A 17,553-nucleotide genomic window follows, 5' to 3' on the forward strand; every position below is an offset into this window, starting at 1 on the left:
GTATGAGAGAGATGCAGAATTTCTAAATTACAGAAGTATATATCTCCTGTATCCCTCCGCAATATAATCACACTGTCGAATATCGTAACTATAGCTTTTTAAAAATGCTAAAATTATAGACACTAGTATAATAGTGTATATTTAATACAAAGATAGCATAATGTAATTCTAGGGGGATTTTATGTTTTGTTTTTGTGTTTTTTACAGTGAAAGAGTTCAAGAGTTTCGTTTCTTGGTAAATACACGGGCGGGTATTTGTGTGTGAGATTAAAGCATTAACTCCTCCCGCCCGGGCTGTCTAGATTACACCAAACAAGGTAACCCTAGACAGCAAGGAAACAGCAGCGGGTTGAAGGCAAAACGGAAACAACAGAGATTGTCAGGAGTCGTTTGTTGTGGACTAGCTGATATTCTGCGTTGTTACACGCAGTTAAGACTCACAGCTGTTTTGTTTCGTGTGTGTTTCGCTATGCCTTCGTTTGGAGCACTGGGACATACTCTGTCCACTTCGTTGATTTTTGCCGTCGCCTTCCTCTGTGTTAGCTTTGTTAGCCAGGGGGAATGCCAAGCAACTCAAGCGCCACCAACTCGTAAGTATAAGTGGAGTTTTAAAAAATCTGCCCAATGACTTTTTTTTTTTACAATCATCTAGCTTATTTTTATCCAGCACGTGCCTTTAAAGCCAGTTCATAAGTGTGCCAGCTCAGTAGTTGGGAAATATTTAAAATACGTCACGATTGAGTGTGACTTCGACCACAGCTTTCTGCTTGTTTTTAAACGCAGTGTGTTTGTCTGTCTTTCAGCCTGCTCTTCCTATAAAAACTGTGACACCTGCGTCCCACACGCCAAGGTAAGGCTGTCAGCAGTGGTTGTGTTCGTTTGTACGCGATAAACCAAACCAAACCTTTGCTCAATGCAACAAACTTGTAAACGCTGGATTTATGATCCCTCGTTTGCGTCTTCGCATTTGGCGTCCTACATTATTCCGTGTTCTCATCAGGCCGCATGAGAGAAACTAAGTGTGGATTACTGCGTTAAACCCCACATGCTGCATTTACAAATCAACAGAAATCACTCACTGTCAGTTTTCTGAAGGTCATTTTGTTGTTACAAATGCAGCATTGAGTTCAGATAGACGGCAGCAAAAATCCAAACTGGGCCTTATTATCCCCCCCGAAAAAGAGAAAGGACAGTTGGGAGAACTCACCATCCTGTGCATTACTGTGACAGTGGTTTGGATGGGAGAATGGTGAATGTTTTCCAGTAGAAGATCAAAATTTGGGAAATATACTGATTTATTTATTTTCTGGTTAATGCTGCACCACACCCCTCATTTAGTAGTCCTTTATGGATAGCTTTATGCAGTACCCTTTTCTAACTAAAAGACTTAACTGACACAAAGCAATTTTACTAATCTAAGCCAAGTTGGCAAACTTGGTGTAAAAGTCATTAAAACAAAAGTGATCCTCGACATATTAGCCAAAATTCTGGCTCACACATATGAGTTGAGTTCCCACCTGGCAGATCTATCACTTAATTACAGATACGCCACATCTCAACTCATCGTGTGTGTGTGTGTGTGTGTGTGTGTGTGTGTGTGTGTGTGTGTGTGTGTGTGTGTGTGTGTGTGTGTGTGTGTGTGTGTGTAAAGCACGCCTGTCCACATGTACAGGCCCATCTTAAGTTTGCCAGTGAACATGTAAATGATTCAGAGAAACATGAAACCAAATGGACGTCTTTGACACCCGACCCACCGTGGTTGCCTCTATTCCCCCAATCAGCATTATGCATTGGGGCTGTTTTTCTGCTAAGGGTAGAGCATAACTTGGGAATCAATGGTGGCACGGTGAACAGCACTGTTACCTCACAGCAAGAAGGTCCTGAGTTTGATTCCACCCCCTGGCCGGGGCCTTTCTGTGTGGAGTTTTCTCTTTGTGTTTGCGTGGGTTCTCTCGGGATACTCTGCCTTCCTCCCCCAGTTTAAAGACATGCAGTTGGTGGGGTTAGGTTAATTGGTAATTCTAAATTGTCCATATGTGTAAATGTGGAGTGAACGGTTGTCTCTCTCTGTGTTCGCCCTGCGACAGCCTGGCGACCTGTCCAGGGTGTACCCCGCCTCTCACCATATTGTAACTGGGATAGGCTCCAGCCTATGTTTTTAAATACACTGTCATTTACATATAATTTCCACTTAGTGATGCACAGAAATGGACTTTTCAGTCCTTCAGTGTAAGAAGGACTGAAAAGATTTTTTTTAAGATCTTGTGGAGGTGGTAAGGTAGGTTGTGTCTGCTGGTAGACTTTCCTGAGGAGTATAGTAATGTTCTATTATCGCTTAGTTTCTGAGGTTTTTTTTGGACAGCAAAATATCCACGTCAACTAATATCTGGCTGATATCAAGTGCTACAGAAATGATGTTGTTCACATCCTGAAGAGGATTGCAGTATCTGGACAGAAAAAACAAACTGCAGATAATAAACGAATAAATAGTTTATGGTACTTATTTGTTCAACGCGTCCACAAAATGATGTCACTTTTATGAAACTTGAAGCATAAATGTAATCAGCACAGGTAAAACATTAACGCTATGCTGTAAATAAACTAAACCCTGTTCATGACTTTAATGTCATAGATTCCACGTTTAGTGCGGTGAAATCTAATGACGAGTTTTTAGTCTCGTTTAACACCCACATGTAGGAATAAATACAAATGAAATGTGTGGCAAAATGCTAACTTTATTTTTAAGAATCATTCCTGTGGCCTTCTTCATTCGTGCATCCTAACTATTATACTCCGCAAAATCATACCTTACATGTGTCTGTCTGTTGCAGTGTCTCTGGTGCTTTACCACAAACAACTGCACAGAGTATCCAGTGACCTGGTTGCTGCCTCCGGCTAAACTGTGCCCATTGTCCCAGGCCCGCTGGGGAGTGTGCTGGCGTAAGTTCATCAGACTTATTATTGTGATGTTAAATGTGGTGTTTCCTTTTTGCATTTGTGTTTCATTTGACACAGAATAAGTTACATACATATTGGGGAAATGATTTGAGGAACTTGGTGTTCAGTATGCTGGAAATGTAACTCTTCAACCTACGCGTTAAAAGAAAAAGTAGGTAAAAGGGTATTAAAGCATAAAAACAAAAGCTCTTCATCCAAAACAGCAACCTGTTATAGTCACAGATGTGCGACCTAAAATGACCTCCTGTATGTCTGAGGGGAGGGATTTATCATTAGGCATGCAGCGGTGTGAAAGTAGCACCAACACTTTCTGTTCCTCTCAGGTCACTTCAGTTGTAGTGGGTGCATTTAAAGATCCAGCACATCGTTCTTGCTTCACTCCACCTGCTCCCTCTGCTCCCTCTTGTTTCTTTAGAAAAAAAGTTGTACTCCACAAGAGACGTTATCCATTGTCTCTGTAGGCAGGCAGGAGCATTTGCAGCAATAATATGCAACAGACACACCAATCCTAGGAACATATGTTTTCCATAACCAGGAAGAACAAACCCACACACACTGACTGGAGTTATTTTTGCTTTAGATTCATTTTCAGTTTACCTTTTCTCATACTTTAAGTTACTACTTTTTTTATACTTTCTAACCTAAAGGAAGTGAACCTGCCACAGTCCTGCTTTGCTGACTACAACATTAACTACAAATATTGTGGATAAATAGATTAGCTCAGCCAGGCACATACACGTGGCTCTTTGTACGTCCGTGTCCAGCAGCATCAGCAGGAACTCGCTGCCCAGTTAAATAAAGTGTTTTATAAAATCAAAACAATGTTTTACTTTTCAGCAGAGCAGTTCTTTTTTCCCACTGCATATTAATTATTGTAATTCCCCGCGTGGTTTTTATAGTTTGTGCTGGAAATTCCTCTATAAATGTTTCAGTCGGTCCCACAGCTACACAGAACGGCTCGCCTATTCTTGCCCCGCTCTCCCAGCTGGTGCTCCGGCTCCTCTGCCACATATCTTTCTGAATTTGTCCTGATATGTCATCAGGGGTGTCCCAGCACCTCTTTCTTGAAGCTGTACCACAGATGATTCACAGCAGTAGGTTTCTCAGGCTGTCCTGGCTCTAGACATTTACATAAAGTCCTGCAGAAGTGTTTGGCTCTAAATCAAAGGTGACATGCTCAGTGAGCATAAAAGCACTACAGAGGTAGCACAGAAATGTACTGCCTGTCTTATCGCCAGGAGATCTATTTACAGTGAGAGCTAAGTGAACTGTAAATTTAAGCGTAGAGGGATTCAACTGGAATATTATAAATTATAATGTTGTTGCCTTATTTTACTGCCAAATGTTTGGCCCCTGAAATAAACCACCGTTCTTTAACTTAAGAAGTAAATGATCTTTCTCTTTCTCCCTAACACAGTAAAGTACGTTTAGCTTGACACTGCCAAACAGACTCCACAGCGAAGTAACCGAGCTAACGTGACCTAATGTTTGTATAAGATGTTAAAACTGATATTCAACTGACACAAATCGTATGTGAAAACCGGCTTATGTTATGTGTATTAATTACCCATAAAATTTTCACAGTCAACTGCAGCACCATGCAGGAAATATGACTGGGACCCTGCTCTTAGTCACAGTAGTGCAGACACCTCGGTGACGTATGTTCCACCTCACCAGAGGTAATGCTGATAATTCTCAGTGGTGAAATGAGTCTTTAGAGCCTAACCCATAAGTGTCAAAAACCTTTGAATGCTGGTGCAGTTTCTACTGAAAATGTAAATGTATATTCAGTACAGATGAGGAAAAAAAACATTGTTAATTCTGTTATTAATTTTCTCAGTCTTAAAAATAACAAGAGAACTGATGCGGTCGCACGGAGCCTACTGGAGCAGTAAGGTGTGTCAGTGTTCAAACTTCACTGGTAGCAAACAGAAAGTTGTGTAAATGCAAACACTTTATTGCTAATCGGGAACAGCTATAAAACCAAAAGGGTGCAAAAGGGCCGGCTACTGGCACAGCATTTAAATGTGATGCACTAACATCAGGCAAATGTTGTTGAATATAATGTGTAAATATTCCTCGTGTATGGAGTCGACACATGCTGTCATTTGAGTAGGTGGTAGTTACTTTGTGTTGACAGCTGGCAGCTCTTCTGTATCACGTACATTTTCAGATGGAAGGAAACTGTCTGTTCACTCTGGTGTAAATAAAGTACACGTGACATGTCACATCTGGTTTTTACTTACAGTTGAACATGAAAAATACTGAGGTATGAACGTACACTACCAGTGCCTTCTTAATCGGGTTGGGACCATCAGTTGTGTTGTGCAGAACTCAGCTATCAGCTGTGTACCAACCTAAGGGAAGAGAAACGACATTACATTAAGAGCTGAGGGTCGGTCAGTCTTTGCTAAAACTTTAAATGGGACTTGGAGTGCAGTTGGAAAAACCAACAAGTGCTACGATGAAACTGTCTCACACGAGGACGCCTCAGGAAAGGAAGACCAAGAGTCCCCCCTGCTGCTGGGGATCCATTCATCCGAGTCACCAGCCTCAGAAATCACAGGTTAACAGCAGCTCAGATTAGAGCCCCGATAGATGCCACACAGAGCTCCAGTAGCCGACACAGAAACGTGAGCAGTTTTAGGCCACAGCTGCGCATGCGTGCATGCTGTGGTTTGTCCTGTAAAAGGAAAAGAGAAGACGCAGCAAAATGTGGGCACCACTCTGGCAGTGTTTCGGGGTCACGTGATCCCTCCCTCTGCAGAACAAAACCAGTTTCCATACGGTTAAGTCATTTGTGCTCTTTTTCTCTGGAAAGTGAGAGGCTTGTTTGTGGTTTGTCATGTTTGCAGTGCAATAACTTGCAGAAGCCAGCAGGTGGTGTCATTGACACACATGTAGAGCACATTGTCATTACAGTGGCAGCGTGTGATGGCTTCTAGTTACCTTTATCACGTGGTCCAGTGAGAATATCTTCTTGTGAAAAATGAATAAATTCTCTTTTTTTCAGTGAACTTTGAAGCCCTGATCATCTCCATGGCTGTGGTGTGTGGAGTCATTCTCCTCGCCATTGCCGTCTGTTGCTGCTGCTGCTGCTGCAAGAAGCGCCCTTCAAGGTAACATTACAAGTCCGAGGTACAGGAGTTTTAGAAAGCTGTGTCAGATGCATGAAAGCACTTAGTGGGCCAATGCTTTTCGGGATGAAAGAGCACTACATGGGAGCACTTTTCACCTCAGAGTTAAAGCAACAGCTGTGTCCAGGAAAACACAGCATGTAGTGTTGAAATGGATTACACAGAACAGTTTGGAGTAGATGTCACAGTTACTTCCTTACAGTTGTGTGCTCATTATAATGGCAGAAAAAACAGGAAACAAGTGAAAGAAAACCAGAAAGATCCCTGCTTCTGCTAGCGCTAAAGAACCCAGGTTGCTCACATGCTACGATAATGTCAACATTCAATGATTAGTCATGTTATCTGTGCTCAGGTATTTATTTCACCTTCAGTCTTTAGACTGCATCTTATCACTGTCTTTACAAAGTGAAGACGGAGGGGGTTTCTTTGTCAGACCACAAAGTCCACACTTTGTTTCATGGTTCATGTGGAAGCTTTAGTGGTTTTCACCCATGTCCTGTATAGGTGCAACTCATTGTTGCTGTTGCAAACATTACTTTGGCTTTTTAATCAAAGTAGAGCTCCTTTCATGCTCTCACTGTTGTTCCTGTAGGGAGGGGGGGGGTGAAAATGTCATGTCAGTCCGCTACAGTCTGGCCTGTCACTCACTTGCAGTCCTGTGGGTGCAGGAATCTCGTTCTTGTCTATCATGTGATTGAAAACTTGGGGAAAGCTCACATGTATTACTGTTATGCACACAGATATTAATTTAATATCATTACAGTCATGTTTTCGTCTTGTTTTACTCTTTTTGGGGGTTGCCTCCAAGCATTTTACTTTGTGCATGTTAAACCTTCTTTTGTATTTGGCATTTTCATTGTGGAACATAAAAAGAAAACACTCTCTGCACTCAGGCACACATTTCATGAGTCTTATATAAATGATGCATAGACCTTCAATCAGAGTAACCCTAAAGCTAATGTTAGTTTGTAGCTGCGTGTCATTTGTCACATCCAAAGTGTGTTTTTGTCATCTTCTGGTTCCACGAGGAGCAGTGATTCTGATGCTGCCTTCATGTCTCCTTCACTCTTAAGGTTTGACAGAGAAGAGGAGAGATCTGCCAAGAGGAGGGAGGAGATCAGACAGCGCGCTGAAGAACGGTGAGACCTAGACTCACACCTTAGTCTACACAGGTTGGAAATGTCTGCAACGGTGTTTATTTCAGTAACACAGGAGCCTCTTTCTCTGCATTTAACTCCAAACCGATCTTTGCTGTGTCATTCCTCTCTGGATCAAACACTGCTCGTTATTTACAGAATATTTACACACGTAGTCACGAAGTTACAGGTACATGTTTAGAGGTCACTGTTTGTTTTCCTTTACCCTGCTGCAGTGTTTTCTCAGTCACCACACTGCTGCATCAAGTAATTATTTGATCCTCTGCTGAATTTGTTGGCTTGCTCGCTTTTAAAGAAATGAACAGTCTTTCATTTTTGATGCTAATCACAACAGTTATATATTTTATATCAAGTGAACGTCAGCGTGGTGGGTGGCATTGCCTTTCAGCATATCCCAGTAGGACTTGGATATAATTGTCCTAAAACAGAACAGTTCATCATCCCCCAACAAAAGAGTTCATTGTATGTTTGGGAGTCGAGCAACTGGTGTCCATCCAGCCTCAGCAAGTCCACGTCCCAAAGGAGAAGCTCCGGGTTCCTCTGCTGTCGTCCCAGAACACCAATTGGATTGTCAAAGCTGGGCAGCTGCTTCATGGTAATGTGCTCATAAATAGATTGGTTTACATCCTGTGTACTACAGTCAAAGAAACAGAATCATCCAGCAGTCAGCAGACCCGAAAGGCTTCCCTCTTCCTGCACCCCATAAATGTTTCAGCCTTCTCTTCTTGTTCTGTTCCTTTACTTCCAGTGCCAGGATAGCTGGCTGATATGTTTGTGAGCAGGGCAGTCGAGCCGAAAGATGGTCAGTAACTGTGGTTTATCATCACGCTCGGCGTGCTGGGCACATCGTGGCTCACTGTGCGCCTCGTGTGTTTGAGAAAGAATGAATTATCCGACCTCTGAGCTCTTCTCTCTCGTGCTGCAGAATTGAGTCAGGGTTTCCTGCAGTGAGCATGATCAAATCTCTGAAGTTGGAGTTAGTGCAGTGACCTACATAGATGCAGTTCATGTTGTCAACAGGACATTCGGAATAGATTGGACCCATCCTAAGAGAGACTAGCGCCTGTAGACAGTGCTGCTTGGCCTCCGGAGAGCCAGCTTGAAGCACAGAGTCATCCGAGCCCAGGCGGGCCGGGGAGTCGACCCATGCAGCTATATATTTCATATTTCACATGCTGATGTTGCAGGAGAGCTACCTAAGAATTTTAATTATAATTTTGTATCTGATCAAATGCTAAATTATTAAATCATTTTAATAAGTATCTCTTGAACCTCTTGTTTCAGTGCTGTTTAAGAAGTCTGCATGTCCATGTAACATGCTGCTCAGGCTGCTTATGTTACAGTCGGCTAACAGCCAGGATCTGTTCCTGTTGGCTTGTATCTGGTTTAGCTTGTCAATAAGCCAAAGTGTTGTAATGTGTCAAGTCTTAATGCACAACAATACTATGTGAGAAGTTCATTGTAATCCACTGACATGATGCTTGGGTAACACATACAGTTTCATGTATCTATGATGATAATATGTACTGAATATGGGCCAAAATTCGCAGCTGTTACTCCATTATTTGTGTCCATGCTCCTTGGCTGAGTCATGGTAACAGCTGGAGAAAAAAATCATACACACAGGCTTTTTTTATGCCATGTATTCAGTTTGAATTTTGTTTTAATCTCATGTTGATGTGACTCTTTAAGTATAGCCAAAATGCATGTTTTCTAAACTGATCACACATCCAGGGTATTGAAGCTGTGATATGGCATGATACTGATGCTCAAAGATGGTTCTAGAAACATTGTTTCAAAGAACAAAAGAGAATTTGGCTTTGTGACACTTGGAGCAGGTGCAAAATGAAGTTGGTTGCAGGTCTGAGCGAAAGGCTGAAGGTGTTTTTCAGCCTTGAAATTTTCTTATTATCTTTTGTATTTATGAAGTTCTCAGGCGTCAAGAATTTAAAGTAGTTCCCTTTTTATTAGATTTTTTTTTTCTTAGATTGCACAAATAACTGAAAGTTTCTTTTAGCCTTAACTTTTAACTGAACTTGAGTTGGGAAGGTTACTTTTGAATGTATTCCATTACAGATTACATGCCCTAAAATGTATTTTGTAATGTATTCCGTTACGTTACTCAACAAGAGTAACGTATTCTGAATACTTTGGATTACTTAACATATTATCATGCTTTTTACAACTACATGAATGTACTACTGCTGTGTGATTTATTAGTATTACTGAAGGTTACTCTCCATACCAACACCAACTAGAAGTTTAAATCTTAATATAAATGAGTAACAGTAGGTGGACATTAGGTAAGGCTGCACTTTTTGCAGCGATCTCGCATAGAAACTATTCAGCGCGTATATAAAACAGGTCCGCGGCTCCGAACTGTAGTAAAGGGACCTCTGGCTAATACGTCGGGTTCATGTCGGGCTCGTAGCCGAAAACTAGCTTTACTTTGTTGTCTGGCTCAACTTTGCTAGCGAGAGACAGAGAGAGGCGTTGAAAGGCTGCTGCAACCAAACTTATTGTTTCAGAGGAAAACACGAACACAGCGTACAGTCGAGTCTTAACAGCTTACTTACAACTAGGGCTGCCACGATTAGTCGACTAGTCACGATTATGTCGCGACTAGTCACGATTATGTCGACTATTAAAATCGTCGACGACTAATTTAATAGTCGACGCATCGTTTGAAGCTTTGTAAGATCACAAAGGACGCAGGAATGAGTAGCAGGATTTAAGAGTGTAATAACGGAGTGAAACAGAAGATGGCAGCACTGCATGTACAAGGATGCCAGCTGCCGTTAAACCCCGAAGAAGAAGAAGCTGTGTCCCAGAATTCATAGCGCAGCCCAGCGCAGTTGTCAACAATGGCGGCAGCTAGTAGTTTTAACTTTACTCTTATTATTCTTTCTGGGTCACAAAATAAACGTTTAACATATTTTCAGGCGAGAATGTAGCTGTGTAAACCTCAAATATCTGCTCGGTTTATCAAGATATCCCATATTTGCAAAAGTGCTTCGACGTTTTCAGAGACGTCTGTTACCCACTAGCTCGTTAGCTAGGCGGGGGCAAGGCTAACTAGAGCCGTGAGAACACCGGACTCCCGGCAAATCGTTTTCAAACCCACCGCCGTCTCTCGCTAGTCAGGTTAAACATATATATAAGTCACTTAGATAACTTAAAAATGTTATTGTTTGGCTTTCTTTAGTATTTTATTTGTTCCTGAGTAAATCGGTTTGGCTGAGATTAAAGTTATAGTTTTTGCACAGCTAAAACTGTCAAGCAGACAGCTGATTATCAGAAGTGTGAGACGCTGGAGAATATACTCCGGTGTCCTGTTATATTTTAGATAGCAAGGAGTTTATTAAACTTCACCGAAACAATCTGCAAATTTCATTAAAATTTAATAAACTACCATCTTGTCTTTATTTTTAGTTAGCACCTTAAACACTTAAAGCTGTAAGCTAATTATAGTTATATAAGAGCAGATGCTGCTGGTGCAAGAAGCTGAACGCTTGTACGTCCAATGGATGATGATCTGATTAGTCGACTAATCGCAAAAATAATCGGTGACTAGTCGACTATCAAAATAATCGTTTGTGGCAGCCCTACTTACAACTGGGCTCGTCAGGCTCTCTTCTTGGCTGCAGTGGTTATTATTATATTTACATGCTTCCAGCTCCCGTTTCTGCTCCGTGACAGCTCCTACTTTTCTCCTTTTTCTCCCTCCTCGCTCACAGACACATCACGGGTATGGCAGTCCATCCTCCCTGCAGCACGGACTACACCGCCCATCAGGCTACATGCTTTAGGGCGATGCCTGTAACACTCTGCTATTGCCTTCATATTAAATAATAAAAAATAAAAAAGATTTCTTCACGTCGTTATGACCGCGAGATTGAGACACGGGCGTTTGAGCCTCTTAATGCATGTTTTGTTTGGGTTTCCACCGGCGTGGAATTACCAAAAATAGAGAGGACATAGCCGAACATATGAAACAGGAAAGTACCGCAGTGTAATCCATTTATTTCAGCAAAGTAACTGTATTCTAAATACCACCCTTTTAAATGGTAACTGTAACGGAATACAGTTACTCATATTTTGTATTTTAAATACGTAACAGCGGTACATGTACTCTGTTACTCCCCAACACCGCTTGTAGTATCCCATTTTCATAAATTATGAGTGGTATTGTCATGATGGAGAAGTCGAGCACCTTCAAAACCTTTAGTCTGTGTAGTGAGCCAAGCTCAGTGCTCACGTTCTTTCAACTTTCCCTTTTTTCCGTCTTCCCTGCAACATGTTGAATGCAGCCATATTTATGTGGAGGGAATGTGAACGTGTCAGTGCGATGCACACAGGCCATCGGCGTGGCTTAGGGGGGCGGATGGCAGACACATCTTAACCCACCTGATTGCTCACAGATCAGTACATAGCAATAAAGCAGCGACTGCCACACACCAGAGTCTTTGAGCTGAGATGAAGTGAAGTGAGGCCTCTGGACTTCCACTACACAAAACCTGCCCCTCAGAAAGGCTGAGTGAGCAGCTTTACCACAGGCCTGTTGCTCTGTGAGTCACTGTCAGCTAAAATTTAGGAACATTTTTATGCCAGGAGTGCAAACTGATGCATTTTTCTTACTTGGTAAGCTGAATGTTATTGTGCTTATTGAAATGTTGTTTAAACGATGTCGTGCATAATAAGTATTTGGGAGTATTAGGTATTGATGGTTGCATAAGTGCCCACATATCATGACTGGCTGTTTGTAATGTTGTGGTGCAGTGTAGCTTAAATGTTTCTTGGCGAGTAGAAGTGCTTGATGGGTTTGCTCTGTAAACTTGTGCATATGTAAACAGCTGTTTTAAAATAACAAAGCTGCAGAAACTTCTGGAATCGCCACTATTTCAGCCATGGTTCTCTGTAAAACCTGTTTTTCATTGGAGTCAACAGTAGAGCCAAAAACACTCATAGCTACTAACACACAGAGGAGAAATGGCATTCATCACCTGAACTCAGAGTTGCCTCCTTAGTGCTCAGCAGCCTTGTTGGTGACGCCTGTGAGCAGGTAATCGGTCATTATCTAAATAAACAGGCAGAGAGCCAGAACCTAAATTTACTGCACAGACTCACCAAAAGTTTCCAGAATCTAATGAAAAAGTTTGGTAACTTTTCCCAGACTTTGCCTGCAAGTCATGTGTAAAGTTTTTACAACAGTGCGGCTTCATCAGCAGCTCAGTCCAGAGTTACTGAACAAATACCACATTTATCTATGACTACTGCAGCCCAGCAAAAAAAACATAGTTGCTCAACCCTAAACATAGACTGGGATGAGTGCATATGTCTGCCGCTGTGCAACTGATCTAACATTTTTAGATCATCAAACAAATTTGAGCATTAGACAAAGATAAACCAGCGAAATATAATATAGATGTGCATAGACGGGGTATTTTCACATAGGGCCAGGTAGGTTTGGATTTGTCGGACAAATATGTGACGAGCAGATAAAAAGAGAACTTAGGACGAGGGTGAAGACTTTTTAAGCAGCAGGAAAGGTTCTTCAGTCCAGCTGTTGATTTGGTGTCGGGAGCAGGACATCTGTAGCATTTCAGAATTGTCCCACAGAGTTGTTTTCAGGATTCACTGGGTGTCCCATTGTCTCATTACAGCTGACGTCTGTGTTGCAGTCATTTATTTCCATGTTGTTTCATTAAAGTTTGGATACTTGGCTGTATCCAAATATGGAGGCCCAGTTAGAGTTGAATGATGGCTCTCTACCTTGAGAGTTGTCTTTCTCTGGAGTGTATTTGGCACTAACAGAGTGAATACTTCCTGACCTGTTGACTAACTTCCTCTACTTTTTTTTTTTTTTTTTTTACAGGAAGGTGGAGAGAATGGCACGCCACGATGAGATCAGGAGGAAGTATGGTGCGTATAGACTTTGCATATGGACTTTAGCTCCTTCTCTTTGATCATAGTGTTTGTTTCCAGCCCTCTCTGATGTACACTGAAGGTGAGGTGACCAGTAGGTCTGACACGGAGTAGCCAGCTCTGTGTTCTCTGTTCTGTGTGTGTCAGCAGTGTCTCTGATGCATGCTTAACTATTTTAAGAGTTTTTCAGTGTCAGTGACTTTGATTTCCACACCCTGGGCCACTGATACATTATTCAACAGAATATGCTTCGTCCCCAAGCAACCTACACTGTAGGTGTACATGAACTAGGCGACATAGGGTTTTCAAATTGATGCCATAGGTGCATAAGCTAGGAGGCTGGGGGAGCTGTCAGTATCTTTTACTTATCTCCTATTTATTAAATAAACACCTTTTTTCTATCGCTAACGGCTGTACAAAATGTAACATGAGACCATCCCTCACTTGAAGAGCCTGCAAAAATCCCAGGAATGTGGCATTTCTCCTCGCTGCCATACCAATTTGTCTAGCTCACCACTTCACCAGTTAGCATGGGCTAACCTGAGCTGGACAACATCATTATTATACTGATATTCAGTATTAATGCTGGTGTCTCAGTTGTGTTACAATAGATATGACACACTCCACACACAATAGTGCAACATAATAATGGCTAAGCTGCTGGTGTCATCAATAAGAGTGGCAATAATAAAAGCTTGAATGTTTTCATGAACCATGAACTCAAATGAAGCTTTGCCAGTTTAGTTAGCAAAACGTTTGTGTGTAATAAACGGCTGCCTGAGCTGTGCTGTAATTAAAAGCTAGGAGTTTTAGATGACCTAAAAGCAAATCCTATTTTTTGTGGAGCTCATTTAATCTCCGTGTTTGTATGCAGTTAAAGTAGCGGTCCCTGCTAGGCATGGGAAAATATGACAACCACTCTCCGGTGCTCAGAGTTGTGACTGAAATGTTTATGCAATAAAATCTGTTTTTAAGCAGCTGAAGGTACAAAAATAGTCAAACTTTAAAACCTGATCACTACCTCGCATTTGTTGCCACATGCTTTAACTTAATCAGAGCATTTTTGCTGTCAGTGAAACAGGAAATATTCTAAAAATAAATGAGTCATGAGCAAACTACGAGTGTGCGCTGCAGCAAAGTATAGAAGAAGTATCAGCATCACACAGCACTGCTTTCTATTTATTTCCAATCAATGCACTGATTCTAATCCATCGCTCTGCCCTCTGCAGGGAAGTGGGCGGTAAGGGTTGGCCTGTCAGCGGCTCGATAAAGACAGAATCGTTCGTTCGTTCCGTAGATGTGGGAGAAGCTCGAGTGTCCATGCGTGGTGTCTGTCCATCCGTTCACTGTAGTAAGATGTCAGGTTATGTGGGTTGAGTGTAACGACTGCACGACAGAGTGATGGATGGTGGTCTGTTTCTTAGGCCTGCAGCTCTCATTAGTTTCCTTCCACAGGGGCTTTAGTAGAGACTGCTCTCCTTTCACATTTGGTCTGGTCGGTTCTCTACAACTACAATCCACAGCGGAAGATTCCCTGAGGGTGGGTCAGGAGGTTATTCAGCAAAACTGGAAATGATCTCTTGTCATTACCAGTTGAAAATATCCCAGAAAGACAGCACAGATTTGAATTACACGTTTCACTTTTTGCAGTTTAACCCCAGCGCTCTGTCATAGCCTGCATTTAGTTAAGTTTTATTTTTAGGGAGCAGCTGCTGCTTCAAGGTGTTTTATAAAGGGAGGTAGAGACTCTACAATAATACGAAACTGAACACTAGACTTCTACAGTTCTACAGCATGGCGCTGAATGAGCATTAACTATTGTACAGTTGGAGGTTTATTTTGGTTCAAGTCTGAAATTCAATTTTTTCAATTCAATTCAATTTTATTTATATAGCGCCAAATCACAACATAAGTCGCCTCAAGGCGCTTCATAGATACAGAGAAAAACCCAACAATCATATGACCCCTATGAGCAAGCACAGGATATGAATCCTGTATCACTGCACAGTTTGCTTCAAAAAGCCCTCGTCGACTGGAAGAGTGAGAATGTCTGGCAGATTGGTGTTGTAGTGGTAAAAAGAGCTTTCAGTTTCAGCATTGAGTCTACGTCCCAGCTGCACCTGTGGTCATGAGCTGTGGGCAGTGACAAACAGAAGGTTGGATACAAATGGCAGAATCAGCTTAGTCTCCAGGAGGACTCGACTCAGCCTTTAGACATTTGAGAATGTAACCAGCTGAGGAGGTTCAGGCAGCTGATCAGGATGTCTAAGCATTGAGGATTAAACTCAGATCACATTGGAGAGGTTATACATCCTGTCTGGCGAAACATTGCTGGGGTAACACCCTGCTTCACCTGCTCACACCAGGAGGATGGTGCAAACTGACTTTGTTAAATCTGTGGAAATGCAATAAAGCATGATTAGGGCCTAAAGTCATTACTTTGCCACTTATGTAGTCCAGTAATTAGAGGGCCGTAGAATGTGAGAATAGCCCGTGTAACCTATAATCCATTTTAATCATGAATGAAATCAACTTTTCACGCTTAAAACGAGCATCGACTATGAAGACACACCATGCTTATTATATTGGCATTATTATCAGAATCTTATGTAAAGAAAAAATTTCAAACAGCAGCAGTGGAGTGCCGCCAGGTTACATTATCAACCCAAAATGCAGCAACAGTGGCCATAATGTGCTTAAACATGAGGACAGCATCGTTCTGCAGGAGAAGGCTCCTCCTATATTGAAATAGTTGGAAATGCTTTACGCATTCAGTGTTTGGTATTTGTGCACTAACTGCCATCGATTAATCAGTTTCTTAGTGGCAGCGAGAGTGTCCCTTTTAATGTGTATTGATCCGTGGACGTGGAAAGTTCAGGCTCCGCAGGAGAACTGTGCAGGTTCAAACCTCAGTAACACTTGGAGTATGAAGAACAACTTTATAGTTTAACCTGCTTGTGGCCTTCATCAAGGTTAGAGGTGCATTGATCCAACTTATTCCACGTACTCCTCAGAAGCCATTGTTGAATAAATACGCTGTTTTCTTCAGTCAGCCTTGGAATCCTTTGTTTGTGTGTAAGACGACAGCAGGCCTGACTGAAACGTTTATTAACTAAACCAAAGGTAAGAAAGAAATGCATCTGGAAATATACTGTAACCTGCACTTGAGTAAAATAATTAATAACACCAGGACAGAGATAAATAAAGCAAGAAAATGACTTTATTAGCGAGCCTGTTTATTTGCACTGGGCTTATTTAGGTGAGCCTTCATTGCACTCTGCTGTTATTAATGCTCGTGCTAGTTTTGGTGGAACTTTACATGAGAAATGCAGCAGGTGAAACTGCTGCATTTCTCATGTAAAGTTCCACCAAAACATGTTCTCACGAGAACAAAGAGGCCAGGACCAAACATGAGGGATATTGGGAAGCCAAGCGGGAGAGAATCCTCTGAACTTTCCAGTCAAATCATTTCATCAAAGTTTGCTTCAAACAAAAACGACTGCAAACATGTGAAGAAATGCCTCCAAACTGCTCACTCTTCTGTTATGTTGGTGCTTATTAGCTACCAGTCTGCTCCTCATGGCTTAGTGAACACAACATAGTTAATTAATGTTATCATAAAACAAAGTACAGACATCCTTCTAAACGGCAAAGATATGGAGGAGAAAACCGATTCAGAACAACCACAGACATCAGCAAAGATGTCTGCCGGTGACATGGCACACACAGTAATATGCAGTTAATAAAAGTCCATAGGAACGGTTACAAAATTGATAAGGTGGGCAGTTGTTTTCATTGCCCATAGAAATAAATAATTCCATTGATCGTGTGTATGAAAAACTTGCTGATGGCGGTTTAGCAGCACATGCTGTCATACTGCATTCATTGTTAATGAAACATCAGCGTGAACAGAATATCCGGGATGGATTTCCCAGTTTGTCCTCAGACTGATGCTTCCTCCAAGGCATCTCTGGAAAATGTGGAGCAGAATTTGACCCAGCATGACTTTGTCTGTTTTCATTTTGTCTCCACGTTGTGTGTGCAGGTCTGATGGGCGACACGGACCACCCGTACAGCAAGTTTGAGAACGAGTAAAGCAGCTGCAACGGAGGACGTCCGCGGGCCGCGGCTCTCACGCCTTTGCGTGGAACAAAAACACACCGACCCAAAAACAGTGCTGCAGAGCAGCAGCTGTCCGGTGATCTCGTTCAGACGTCAAACCTGATTGAAAATATTCTGAATTAGTTTAGCTTTGTGATTCTTTATGAAGGCAGTCGTGTGTGTTTAGTGGTTAAATCTTGTTTTTAAACTTTCTGCAAACCTATTTTCTCTCTTTTTAAATGTTGTACTCTCACATCAATCTTTGCACTTTGTAC

The 17,553-nt window shown here is 41.9% G+C and overlaps 1 protein-coding gene across 1 annotated transcript; it reads left to right on the forward strand.

Moving 5' to 3' along the window:
- Positions 1-280: 280 nt before the first annotated feature.
- On the forward strand, positions 281-17,326 carry LOC102201468 (pituitary tumor-transforming gene 1 protein-interacting protein). Its single transcript, XM_005745726.1, has 7 exons — positions 281-590; positions 804-850; positions 2,832-2,940; positions 5,972-6,077; positions 7,169-7,234; positions 13,128-13,174; positions 17,223-17,326. The coding sequence occupies exons 1-7, from the start codon at positions 470-472 to the stop codon at positions 17,270-17,272; spliced, it is 546 nt and encodes a 181-aa protein (XP_005745783.1). The 5' UTR covers positions 281-469; the 3' UTR covers positions 17,273-17,326.
- The last annotated feature ends 227 nt before the right edge of the window (positions 17,327-17,553 follow it).

The sequence above is a fragment of the Pundamilia nyererei genome, unplaced genomic scaffold, assembly GCF_000239375.1.
Source record: "Pundamilia nyererei isolate P.nyererei 1_Seehausen unplaced genomic scaffold, PunNye1.0 scaffold00164, whole genome shotgun sequence".
Lineage (NCBI taxonomy): Eukaryota > Metazoa > Chordata > Actinopteri > Cichliformes > Cichlidae > Pundamilia > Pundamilia nyererei.